General features: G+C 37.5%; 1 protein-coding gene across 1 annotated transcript in view; it reads right to left on the reverse strand.

The window, feature by feature from the left end:
• The window catches only part of itgbl1 (integrin, beta-like 1), a 44,587-nt gene that overhangs the window by 13,165 nt on the left and 17,112 nt on the right, over positions 1-14,310 (reverse strand). Inside the window, exons 4-8 of the mRNA XM_004081444.5 lie at positions 14,047-14,193; positions 13,008-13,130; positions 10,855-10,995; positions 4,840-4,980; positions 4,288-4,434 (exon numbers count right to left, since the gene is read on the reverse strand). Coding sequence (XP_004081492.1) covers positions 4,288-4,434; positions 4,840-4,980; positions 10,855-10,995; positions 13,008-13,130; positions 14,047-14,193 — 699 coding nt within the window. The remainder of the gene's footprint in view (positions 1-4,287; positions 4,435-4,839; positions 4,981-10,854; positions 10,996-13,007; positions 13,131-14,046; positions 14,194-14,310) is intronic.

The following is a 14,310-nucleotide window of genomic DNA, read 5'->3' on the forward strand; positions in this document are numbered from 1 at the left end:
TAGTAGATCATTAGTTGGTGAAACTCAGGCTATGTCCAAATTCCTGCCCTAACCCCTAACTACTATAAAATTCTGTTGTGCGGAACTGCGTAGTGCGCTGGATTTTAAAAGCAATTACGACACCATGCTCACTGCTTTTTTTTTTCCACAGCAAATATGACGTCATCGATTTCACAAAGTGAAAATCTCATTGATATGAGGGTTCTGTGACGATCAGTTATGACTCTACTGTCTTCTGAAGATAAAAACGTTGATCGTTTATTAAAAAAATACATTTAAACACAGTTTTTTGGGCAAAAATTGTTCAGACGCAATGCATTGTGGTCTATATTTGCCAATCTAGTGAGCATCGATGCACACTGGTTTTTCGCAGAGACTTCTGGGAAAATTCTGGGGCGCTGGATTTTGGAATTGTAGATTCAGACAGCAAAATGGCGAACGCTCTACACAGTGTAATTTGTAGTAAGTAGTGGAGGAATTTGGACATAATTCAGTTTAAAATATTCATGCTCTGCAGAGTTTGGGCAAATTTCACTACAGTATTCAAAACCCTGTTTTGTGGGTTTTATGACCTGGAAGCCCAATTCATGTAAAAACCAACAAATACTTGAATTTGAACACATTTTTCCTTGATTTTCTATTTTTGTTTTTTGAAATGTGAATGTATACTTAAATTTTAAACATTTGTTGAATGTTTTCATTTTGGTTTGTTATTGTTGATTACTCTAAATGATGATGCATCATAGGAGTGTAAAACCTAAAGACTCAAGCTGTTCTCTTTAAACATGTCTAATTAAAATCCAATAATAAAGGTTTGCAAGCGGAAAATATCTCATATGAATGAGAGCAACAAAAATCCAAAGACAGTTAAAGGCTGGGGATACTTTCAATATAGGCCACAGAAAAAAAGAATCAGCACGACTAGAAGTTGAAAGCAGGTGTTTCCTTGAGGAAATACCACAGCATGAGAAAAAAAGGAGGAAAAGTGTGCTTTCCACATGCGTCTTGTCTCTCCATCTTTCAGGAAGAAAGGCTTTGAAACTGCTGCTTTAAATTTCAAGGCTTCTCAGCTCAATCTCCCATCTGTACCAGCCACATTCCTCCATGCCTAAGCGATTTTCAACATTCACTCTCCACTCTTTTTCTCTTTCTGTCTCCTCCTTTTCGTCCTCTTTTGTCCCATATTTGAGCATCAAAGCACTAAAAGTGATTGTAATAACTCAAAACTCATCTGCTTTTACCTAAAGATTAAACCAACTCTGTAGTTGTAGCTGCACTCAACTGAAATAAACACACACATTAGGAATCCTATTGCATTTGGATTCTTTTCAGTAAACAAAGGACACAAAGCATGTGCTGAGTGTTGGATATACTCATTTCCCAGCATATCTGTAGGTGATAAAACTGCCTCATGCCAAGAGAAAACCCTGAATACCATTAATTTCTGTGTTGCAGGGAGTAATTAAAATATCCTTTTGGTTGCAGCATTTGAAGATAATTTAAAGGTACTGCTGTATGAATTTAAGTTAATTAGCTCTCCCAGCACTAGTTAATCTTAGACGTGTCATAATGTGAGTGGGAGCACATTATGTGCTCCCAGGCTTGCTGTTGTGCTGGATTGAGGCTGTCAAAATGTAAGTCTGTCTTGCTTGAAATGTGACTAGTAGTTATCAAAAGAGCATCTTGGTGTTGACTTTGCAAAAAATGGCTGCTGCTTCTCAGTTGGCCTATGTTGATGTTTTCTAGTGTATATAGTTGATATTTTGGTGTTTTTTAGCAGCAGTCTGCCTCATGTGATCTCAGATGTTTGATATAATCAGCTTCATGGGCATTTCAACAGCAGCTATGATGAATGGAAAACAGCCCACATGTTCTCCTGCAACGTTCAGGACAAAAGCAGCGGGTCTCAAGCTCTCATCAAAGACCTCTCACTCAGTTTGAATAAAACATGACATCAGTGGTTTGCATGAAGCCCGGAGACCTGACTGCCTGAATCCTTTCACTGCAAATTATTTGATCCTAGCAAAGATTTAAAACCGGGTTGTTTGACATACAGGATATTTGACCAGGTTTGAAGTTGTTTTAACTTCTCTTTGCTCTGCACCATTTTAAGCTTTCTCAAAATCAGAACTTTTTTGTCTCATTAAAAGCTGTTGTCTTGCTTTCAGCGTATCCCTGTTCTCCACAGCACACCAGCTTTCACTGATTTGCACAGGTGGTTTGGAGTACATTTTTAACACCAGGATGCCCTTCCTGACACAACTCTGTATTTTACTCGGGCTGGGGACCGGCACAGGGAGGCCCAGTCTCCTTGTGGCTACATAGTTAGGCAGCATTGAAAAGGGTCTTGTCTAAGGATCCACACTGAATGGAGCTCATTACACCTCCTGGGAATTGAACCCTGCATTCCCGTGTGCCATCCTGCACTTCACCAACTGAGGCGCCTTTAACAATTTGTCTACAGATTAGATAAAATTCTTTGGCTCCCTATACTCTTGACTCTAGAAAAACTTGATTTAAGACTCATATTGCATTGTCGTTGTTGGTTCATATTTAAGGATGTTATTTGATAGTTCAATGAATTAAGTTAGATTGGCATTCATTGTCATTTTGGAAACAAAAACTGAAATTTCTGATTATTCTTAGAACACACACTGCATACACTGACAAGTGTTTTTGTCTAGTTTTTTAGTTTTCATATCTTATTACACTTGATGTAAGACAAGGCGAACTAGAGAACCATGCTTGAATACCAGTTAATTTAATCTTGAAAACATCTTATTCTAAGCAAAAGCTCTGATTATATTTTTAAGCAAAAATGTTAATTGTGAATGGTATTTTGGTCTTTGTTTTAGGAAAACTGGAAATTTTATTTGACTCATAATTTATATATAATTTACATAAGACAAATGTATCTTTAAATGTGTAATGTCAGTGTATTTTAAGATGATTATGGTCTATGGTGTTTAAATTGAATATTTTTTTGGAGAAAATATAACCATCTATTATCATAAACTTTTTAAATAATAATAACACCCTTTTTTGAGCAATACAGATTTTTTAACATAATATTTCCCATTACCAGAGTAGAATACCTTAATAAACGTTTTGTTGTTCATTTCAAGATAGCATTTTCGTCCAGAACATTTTCTTTGGCAGATTTTCTTCACTTTGTTTTTTGAAGGATATTGTTCCATTATAGTTTGGATTTTATGAGGATTTATTAAGATTGGTAAACTTGTACTATCATTATCTCCTTTTGTTCTAAAATGAATCATTTTTACTTATTATATTAGTTTTTGCCACTTTAATCAACATGAACTACAATTAGGTCCACAAAAACTCAATATTCAATTTGTAGTAAATCTATCTAACAGTTAGCTTTTTAACTTATTTATTCCCTTTTTGAATGCTTATGTGGAATTCCTTGTTTCTAGATTTTGAAATTTTATTATAAGATTTCTTGTTAAGGAAAATTAATATCAAAAATGTTCTACTTAGTGATTTTCTTTCAAGATTAGTGCTCATTTCCTATTTTGCACTACCTCACTAGTTCACTAAATCACTTGTTTTTTTCCTCAGTTATAAAGATTCTGTTAGACATCTCTGTAATTTAGAACCTCTCACAACATCCAGGGCTAAATACACAGTCTGATGAACATTTAAGTCTTTTCTTAGATAAAACATAAGTAGGAGAAACTGACAGAGAAAAACGCTGTGACTGAAACAAAAGTGCAACATTTCATACCTATTTTGTGCTTACTAATATAAGCAGGATTGTCGTTCAGGTAAAGTTTTAAGATAAAAATAGCTTTGTTTTTGGGCACAAATCGGCCTCGAAAAGGGCCCAGCAGGTGTGATGCATTTGTCAGAGGTATGAACAACTTCTTGGTTGATTTGGACAGCTTGCCATGAAGTGTGAAATAGTAGTAGTAAGCATTATTGGCTTAAACAAGATTGTAGTCAAATATATATATATATATATTTTTACTAGATGCATCTGTGTTTACAGAAAAAAGCTGGAAAATTTATACATTTTGGACTTTTTTTTAGTGATTTTCTTTTTTCCAATACATCATTGATCTATAAAGTATCAATAGATTTGATTGCTGTGTAAGCATTAAGGTCTCCATATTTCCACAGCTGAATGATTCATCCTCTATCTTTAAATTCTTGGATAAATAGGGCCTAAAAAAAGAGTAATTTGAAAATATACTTATATTTTACGTGATGTGAGAGCACAATGCGAGTTTGATGCTGTGACCGTAACAGGAGCAGGACAGGTACCTCTTCCAAAACAGGGCAAATTGGACTTCCCTCTGCACTTCTTCAGGCTGCTTTCTGAAGACATGGAGCATGCCACTGGATGCTCACACTTTTTTCCCGTCCACCCTTCCTTGCAGTCACACCTGCCGCAATTACACTGGCCATGTCCTGTCAAAATTAAGGAGGCAGACTTACAAAAAGTAAAACAAAGTCTGTGGTCAATTTTTCTGTTTTACTTTTTTTAAAAGGGTTTAAAATGTGCAAGAGAACATGATGGGAAGTGAGTGGTGAAAAGCTGCATTGTAGAAGCTGTCAGTGAGAAAGCAGGGCATCATGTTCCTGTATGATCCACAGCTTTCAGAGTTCACATCAAATTTTCCGTTGGAAAATATTTAGTTCTGCTGTGTCTTCCACTTTAAGCTTTTCTAAAAAAAAAATCTTTTTGGTATATGGAAGAAAACCAGATTCAGTGTTATGGCATTAATAATATTTTACATCATCCAAACTGAATACAGATGTGAAGCACATCAGGCAGGGACTAAAGGTGTTAAAGGCAAAGACCGGCATGCTAACCTGAGCAGAAGTCATCAGTGTATCGGTCATAGGTGGCGTGGCAGTTCCTCTCGTCGCACTCACAGGTGTTGCCGTGAATGTCCCCCCAGTCCCCAGAGGGATCTACATCGTAACAGCTGCACTCCCCACACACGCAGGTTCCTGACGCCAACAGCAAGCAGAACCACAAAAGAAAAGCACATCTGTGGTCCACATAAGTATCAACAACAAAGATTTCTGATATTGTAAGTTTAAATGTTTGCAGTTGACTTCAGCTTTTCAGGCTTTAGTGTGGCTAAAACACAAATGTACCAGGAGAAATTCACATAGAACATGTAAACGCAAAGCTGTCACAATTTCTTTCATCCTCATAATGGCAACGTGAACTATTAGCATATTTTTCTCAATTAATTGATCTAGAGACAAAAATGGCTAAAAAGATTAGGCATTTAGAAAAAAAACAATCCTTTGTATATTAAAGATTTTTTCCCTAAAACTAATACATATAGCCTAATACTACGTTTATTAGGAAAATAATAAACACGTGTGGAAATTCACAGCTTATTTACTTAAAGTTGTATCTTAGACTAAACTGACATTGAGCTTCATCTTGACGGACAGCAGGGACTGTAATTAAAGCATTCAGTCCGAAAATTGTTGCTGCTAATGCTAACATGTTAACCAACAAAACCAGATAGTAAGTTAGTTTAAATTATATTAAGAAAGCCAGTTTAAAGAAAAAAAGACTAATAAAAAACAATCAAAAAAGCTAAATGCATAATAAATTCAATGTAATAGAACCCAAAATTAGCAGGGTAATAGTAATGTAAAAGCTAAATAACAATAAAAGTAGATTTTTTCCCCCCATTGGGAATACCAACATTAACAAATAACCTGGTTTCATGCTTGAAAATGTGACTAAATGCTAAAATTCGCAAAAGGAACTGTTGTCCAATGTAGCTAGCTTGTGCAAAAGCAATTACAAACATCAAATTTTTTATAAAACAGAAATGTTTGACAAAGCCTAAATATTTTGTGATTTCTATGGCAAAGGGAAAAAAAATGCAGGAGAATAAAAAAGTAAAATTATTCTTTTATTTTTTAGGCGTTGGTCATTTTTCTATTAGGTTGATACTGCTAGGACGTATGATGAATCCAGCATGAATAAATAATACTTTTTGGACAAAAAGATTGGATTTCTTAAGGCCCGTACACACCGGGACGAATATTCGCCAGGCGTTATTCGCCAGCGTTTTTCGCCACGTTTTTTGTGTTCACACCCAGGGGATTTTCGCTGACGGTGAGCCGAGCGAACATGCAATTTCATTCCCTGACATTAGATGGCGCTTAATGTAAACAGAAATACTCCTGTACACAAGGTGGCGCTGCGCAACTTTACGCTTCTTAAAGTCGCTTTTCACTCAGAAGAAGAGAGAAGGTATTTACGCGCTTGTCAGAATAATACAAAGAAAACATGAATATTTCAAGCATCAGTAGCTCCAACTGGTACTTGGTAAGGGGATATTTAAGAATGTCCGTCATTATTTCTTTGCGGCAGTGTTGACGCTACTTGGCGTCTATCTTCTTCGCTGGTATGTGTGCTCAGCAAGGCAGTTTTGTGTTTGAGCGCCCCCAAGTTGTGTTTTACTGTAACTTCAGAAGCTCCAGACACGTGTGCAAAAGCGCCATTCTCATTGGTCGAATAGATTTCGACGCGACGCGTCGGAAAAAAAAAACGAACCCGAGGCGTTTTTTTTTTTGACGCTTTGTCGCGTGGCGTTTTTTCGCGTCGGTGTGCACACTCTCATTGGTGCCCTTTGTTTAGTCACGAGGCGTTAAACGTCGGCGAAAATCGCCGGCGAAATTCGTCCCGGTGTGAACAGGCCTTTAGGTTTTAGATAGGTGCCATTGACTGATTATAGTTGCCAAACGCTCTGAGAGGCCCACAGAAAATGTCTAATTTCTGGCTCCAACTAAATGAAGTCAGTAAGGATGTCGCCATGTTGGAGCCAGACGCCTGCAGGGATTGGTCTTACTCTCACCAATCAGGAGCGATTTTGTTGGAAGGCCACATCCCTTCAGCTGAAAGTGAGAGAATCTGTTCCAAACGTTTCTATGTGGGGGGACGTGGGTACCTTTTCCAGGCATCTGATTGGTCAGTTTATAACTTGAATAACTTGCAATAAAGCAAAATATCATGAAGAAAAAAACGAGTATTAGCAAGAACATGTTAAAAAAAAAAGGTATCAGAGCAAGAATGGTTATTCTGACAAATAGAATGACTGAGTACTAGCTGGTTATTTTTCCATATGTCCAATTGCTAACACTTCAATTAACCAAAACATTTACCTATCATACAAAAGAAATTAGGATGAGGGCAAATGCTTTTCACAGAGCTGTGTGCGTGTTTATTATTTATTGTTATTTATCTATATGTATTTTCTATTTTTATTTTATTTCTTTATCCATTTTATCTTGTTTTATGAACTTGAACCTGATTTTTAACGTGTTATTTTAATTTACCTTATTTCAATGTTTTATCGTTTTTATCAATATGTTTACTTTTTGATTCTCAATTTTTATTCATTTTTATTTCCGGTGCTTCCTCAGCTGGAACCTCTCCCTCTGGGACGGCTGCTGTTCCGCCACTGCGGCTCTGGGTGGGGACCTGCATCACCGCTTAGCTGTGGTGGAGTGGTCCCAGCCTGTGATGTTGCATTTGGCTGTCTATGCGGCTGTTCACAGGGGGGGAGGTTCCAATTACTAGCGTTTCCCGCATCATGTTTTTGTGCTCAGCATATGTTTTACAGCCTATTTTTCATTGTCATTTTCCATCAGTTAGAGAGTGGGAGGTGTGAAAGGCGTGGGGGGCTAGGTACGGGGAGGGGGGCCCTATTATTTATTTATTTATTTATTAATGCTTGCTTGTTTTTATATTTTGTTGTTTTAATGTAAAGCACTTTGTGTTATATTTTTATATGAAAAGTGCTTTATAAATAAAGTTTGATTTGATTTGATTTGATTAGTTCAAATTGTAAATTTTGGAAAAATAAATGTTTTACAATAATATATTGAGAAGGAATTTGGTTTCCATTTCCCCTTTGAAACTAATAAATATCTGAACTATGTGACTAAATCTCAATGCTCTAGCCTTGAGACACACACACACCTGCTAGCTGTCTGTGTTAAGCTTGTCACTGCCCACACATCCTTAAAAATGGTGGTACAGACTGGTATTGCTAAGGGAAAACCTCCTTATTTTGACAACTGGTGCCTCAGACATGTCATGCTGACCTGTTCTCACCCAGAACATTCAAATAAGCTCTGATTTCTTTGTTCTAGGCCATTCTGCAGCTGCTCCGGCCGACCCCACTCCATTGTAATTCAGTGGCGTTTTACTTTCAATGATGGAGCACAAACAGCTCATCCATTCCAGGTCATCTTCAACCTTGAGCCACAGCCAAGATGATGGAAACCTTTTCATTTATCCTCCTTCATCTCTGCCTGCTTCTCCCCTTTTATTTGTGTAACGTCCCTGCCCAGGCAGCGACCAGTGGAAATCCCATTTCCTCTTATCAGCAAAGACAGAACACGGAAACTCTCAAAGGGGGCAGACCAGCTGGCAAGCCTGTAGGCTGTGGCTGGAGCGCATACCATCTCCCCCTTGCCGTGACTTAACCCTGGGTTCCTGCATTAATAGATTTATATTTCATTCCTGTCCTCCGCCAATGTTACAACTTGATTTCAACCGAGTGGACAGCTACCTTTGTTAGCAATCTTTGCAAATCTATGAACATCTAAAAATCTGGAGGTCATGGTTGATTTTGACCTCTAGATTTTCACAGAAAATGGTACAAATACAGATCGGGATGTTTAAATTGCAGAATTGCTTTTCTTTCTATGCTGGGGTAACAAAATGAGCTTAACAGACAGTGAGGGGTTGACAGTTCGATGGGATAAAACAGAATTATTTATTACAGGGTGCTGCCAGTCACATCATTCAGTCATGCGGAAGATTAAGGTTACTGATGATGAGTGAACATAAATGAAAAACATTCTACAATCCCATGGAAGACACTCCATATCTCTACATCCATATAGGGTAATAAAATGAAATCAACCGGCTCTCGATTTGTGATCAGAAACTGCTTTCACGGACATTTAAACAGAGTAAACGGTTGCACAAAAATTAATAATGCTTCAACAATAATCAGTCAAAAGACTATTCCTTTCTCTTTTAATAGACTTAAAATGGAAATGGCAGGTTTTGGGGGAATGTTTTTCTACATTGTTATGCCAACCTTATTCAAATTCTGATGTATTTAATTGTGTTTTGAGTGCATCACTTCCAAAGAGAACCCTAATATTTTTAGCTGGAAGATGTTGAGGTTCTCTTTGGTAGTGATGAGGATGGATAGGATCAGGAAAGAAATGGCAGTAATGAAACAATGCAGAATAGAAGACCAAACATTGGTTCAGAGACAGAAGAAACAGAGCTGGAGGGGACAGAGATGTTGTCTTTGGGATCGGGAATGAATACCTCAGAGGAACAGATCATCTTAGATGTTTTGGAGTTAAATGCAGGAAAGCCAGATTGAGATGTTTGGACACGTTAAGAGAAATGTTGGTAAATGGATGCTGAAGTTGGAGCTACCAGGAGGTAGAGCGGAGAGGCTGCTCATGGGCATAGTCATGGAAAGGGGTCTACAATCTTCAACACTCACAGAGCCAATTGGGTCGATTTCTCACTGACCCCAACCCAGTAGGAGCCATATCACCCTTCAGAAAAATATGACACTGACTTTTACGATAAATATAAATGAACTATTGTTTTTTGGGCATAAATAAAGCATGAAGAGAAAATAATCTTTAATAAAATATAAAATAGTTTCTAACTATTGACAGAAGCTCACATGACCTCCCGTCACACCCTGTGTCACATTCATATTAATGCACCAAATGTAGTATTGCAATGTCAGCTGTGGTGTCACGGTGCCTGGCAGTCTTCTGGGTTGCAGCATCTGGGTTCCTCATCCTTGTGAAATCATGACATGTGGTTTTAAAAAACAAAAAAAAACTGTTTATTTTACTGTTTGTGGTGCATTGCTGCCAGTAATTTGTAAATTAGCAAACTAAAATTAAATTAGAGCTAATTAAGAGACCCTTACAATACTTTTTGAACCTAAGGTGCACTTATAATCCTTGAATTATAAACACACCTTATAAAACGGCGTGGTTGTGCTCACTGACTTTCAATTCATTTTCTGTGACAAATGGCGCTCAGAAATCTGTCAAAATGTTTTATTTCAACTTTTGGTAAACCATGAAGCCAAATGGACTGTTGGAGTATCACGGCTGCTGTAGTCAGACACCTTGTGGAGTACTATTCTTTAACTGTTTGTGAATGAGCTGAATAAAGTTTGAGTTAGTTTACTTCACTTTTTACTTTTCAAAATGAAAAACCTTACAAATTTTTCTTTGAGCAGAGAGCCACACTTGAGAGATAAAAGAGCCACGTGTGGCTCCGGAGCCGCAGGTTACAGACCCTCGGTCAAGGTGGAAGTTGTTAAAAAGTTAACAAAGTGTTTCAAAATGAACCTTTTTTTAAAACCTTTTGAATTAAAATAAATATGTTTTGATATCAGAACAATATTTGGTGCATTTGTATCTGTTAACACATGTAGCATGTTCATGGCTGCTCATATTCCAACGATTTAAGCTGCAAGAATTGTGCACCCATTGGAATAACCCTGTAGATAGGATCAGTTGGGGTAATTTGAGACTCTTTGACCTATCGGCTGTGCATGGAGAACTTGCAACACATTTCCGCTTATATTTTATAAAGTTTATTCAATATATTAAAAAAAAAATGTATTGTGGTTTCCCCGTTATATTTACTAAATTGGAAAGCAAGGAAACAAGCTGTGAATGTATGTAACTGTTTACAGAAGCCAAGAAACAATGAGAAACCTGTTAAATGACTAAACAAAATTAGTGTTATATAAGCAGAAATATGAAAAGTGTAAGTGAACAGACCTCTGTTGCTGCATATTTTGCCATCTGGAGATGTGCATCTCCTCCTGCTTTCCCATGGGCTGATGTCACACTGAAACTCACATTTGTCTCCATGCCAACCGGCCGCACAGTAACAGTTTCCACAGTAACACTGCCCGTGGCCTGGAAGTACAAAAACACATGAGCACATGGATAAAGACTGAAGCAGTTTCAGATTATTTAAAACAGCACAAAAGCAGAGCCAAAAGGCTGTCGAGAGGATTTGTTGTTGAAGCAACACATGTTGAAAATGTCACAGTAAACACCTTTCGCTACAAATAAGACAGATTTTACTTGCAGCTCTGCACTTTGACTTTTTATCACATCTGCTATTCTGCTAATGGTTTTTGAGAGGTTTTTGTTTTGCCAAAACTGTCAATGTGGAATGGAAACTGAAAGCTCTAACATGTTATTTTGTGTCCTTTTTCAACAGTATAGTTGTGAATGAATGTTTTTTCCTTGCTTTTCACTCTGACCTTATGGTAAATAATTCAGCATAATGCAAGTGTATTTACTTGTGTTCTTGTCTTCATGTGTGGCTTGGCAGGCCAGACTCCTCAAGAGATCTGTCCCTTTAGTAGCACACTATTATGTGGTACAATAGGCTTATTGTGTCCAGTTTTACATTGATGTCATTGTTTTACCATTTGGAAGGTTTGTTCTTCCAAAAAACAACAACAACATGATTCATGTTTTTAATTTATGTTACTTTTATTTCTTTCATTTAATAAACAGGAATTGAATAATGAATAATCCGGCCTGACTGTGTTTAAAACGGCGTATTAGGTTCCTGCTCTGCAAAATAGAAAGCTCTGACATACATCACACATAAAATGACAAGACACGACAGAGAAAGCAACTGAAAAGATAAATAAATATCATGCACAAGAAAAATCATACAATCCTTACAGTACAAACATGGCAGTATAAGGAGGATCTGAAATGTCACATTCGGTGGTGGCATTATCATTATTTTCATAATACTTGAGCCCTTGGGGCTCGCTAACTACAAATCAGTCCCGTCATTGCACTTTAATATGTATTTTTGAATTGTTTTCCATTGTTACTTTTCATTAGTATTACTAATCTTTAGAGTTCATTATAGTAAAGCCATTTATTCAATACTTAAACTCTTCCAACTCACTAAACTTCCAACAAAAAATACTGAATTCTTTCTGAAGCCTGCATCAAAAACTAAAGTCTATGATGCACAATATGGAGGGAGTTCTCCAGCTTCATGTGCACACCTGCTTCCCTCCAAGAACCCTCCCATGAATCTAAGAGAAATCATCAAAAATGACATGAAGAAACATTTTTACAACACCCACACTTTAAATGTGAAGTTTGCTCCGCTCTGGGACGTTTTGGATTAAAGTATATGGTAAATGAATGTGAATCAGTTTGTTTGACTTGCAGAGTTCGTTTTTTGTTCATATTTCAACTTCTGCTCTAATATGTCTAAATTTTGTTTAATATTCCATGAGTATATGAGTATAGTCATACTGATATTCACTTTTTGTATTTTTTTTATAAATTTCATTTATTCATTAATTTATCTTCTAAACCATTGTTATCCCAGGGTTGCTGGAGCCTATCCCGGCCACTTGTGGGCGAAGGCACGGGACGTCCTGGACAGGTCGCCAGTCTGTCGCAGGGCCACAAATCACACACCCATTCACTCTCACACTCACAACTATGGACAATTTAAAGTAACCAATTAACCTATGAAGCCTGTTTTTGGATATGTTATGTCAAACATAGAAGAAAAAATTGTAAACAATTATCAGGACTTTGTTTTTCAAGGTAGAAATCTTGGATAGCAGTCAGATATGTTTATCATATTTATTATCTATCTGCTGTTTTTAATAGAGCTATGGTAACAAGGTAATTCCCCTTTGTGAAATCTATAAAGTTCTATTCTATTCTATTCTTTTCCATTCTATTCCATGTAAGAGTATAGATTGTTATGAATGTTTTTATGGCAAGAGATTCTTGTGTTTTAGAAAAACGTTTTCTTATGCCCAAAACACTAAGTTTGTCTGTCCATTAATAAAAGAATGGAAGCTTTTTGTTAAACAACTGTGATTTAGAGGAAGGAGTAAGAGCTTGTATTTGTAGACTCGTCCACCTTTTACCTCCGCAAACCTCTCCCGTGTCCTCGTCCAGACACTCGCTGTCATCGCACTCACAGAAGCGTCCTGTCACCAAACCTCTGTCATCATCATCGTCACACAAGCAGCCTCCGCAGTGGCACGTTCCTGTGGAGAACCAAACGCCAGACGTATTAAAATTATTTGAAAAAGGTCAAGTTTCTGGATGTGTTTTGGTCACCATAAAAAACAGATGGCAGGATGTTTGTGTGCAGTGTTTCAGTGCAGTGAACCCCTAACGCCAGGAATCCAGCTGGTGTGCAGCTGTGCAGGAGGATGCATTGTTAGGGCCGTGGGGGTAATGGGTCGCCGCTGGTGTTTGACAACTAAAAATGGAGGTGGCATGTTTGTGTGTGTCGGCTGAGCCTTTATGGATTATGTGTTAAAAAAACAAAAAGCAGAGGGTGAGAAACCACGCGTTGTGAATACATTTGCATTTTTGCATATTTCAAGAGACCAATGCTGCACAGATGTATAAAGAAATACATCCCTGTGTTTCTCCGCCCCTCTGCCAAAAGCAGTGGGGCTAGGAGGTTCAAGCCCAGGGGACTTGACAGAATTTCCAATAGATTATAGCTGGACCTTACCCAACAATGGGCATCTTTAAAGAACCACTCAATTATAACTGAGCTACAGTGTTTTTAACATGTTCTTGAGAGGCTGTAAGCTAGTGGGAGAGACTCCATCATGACAAAAGAGCATGTTAGAAATACCAAAAAGCAACATTTTCATTGGAGTGGGTCTTTAAGGGAAAGTAATGTTGGAAAATAAAAACACTTAAGGATTCAATTAAATGATTGGTGTTATTATTTATTTACAAGATGTTTAAATTCAACACGTTTTCAACTAAATACTTCCTAAAAAAGGTTGAAGCTATTTTTTATTATAAAGGAGGAACATGTGGAATTGAGGGAAAAGTTACTAAATGTACATTCCTTCAAGTTTTTGTTGTCATATTTTGAATATAAATGTGTTGCTTCTGTCAGTTGTGAGTAATGGGTTTGTTCATGTGTGCTTGCTCTACCTCTGTTGGAGCAGATCACCCCCTGTTGGTTTTTGCACAGCTCCCTGCTCATCTTGCTGCTTCGGCTGCACTCCTCCTGGAACTGGCAAGCATCTCCGAACCAGCCTTCGTCACACTCACAGATCCCACAGTCACAGTAACCACGTTCTGTCAGAATTCACAACACAGCGGATTACTGTTATCGGTGCATCCACACAGCCAGCAAGGCGCATTTCTCTGTCAAAATAATGACCCAAGGCTGCTTCAAACAGGTGTAAAAACAGT

The sequence above is a fragment of the Oryzias latipes genome, chromosome 21, assembly GCF_053564925.1.
Source record: "Oryzias latipes strain Hd-rR chromosome 21, Olatipes_Hd-rR_3.1".
Classification (NCBI taxonomy): Eukaryota; Metazoa; Chordata; class Actinopteri; order Beloniformes; family Adrianichthyidae; genus Oryzias; species Oryzias latipes.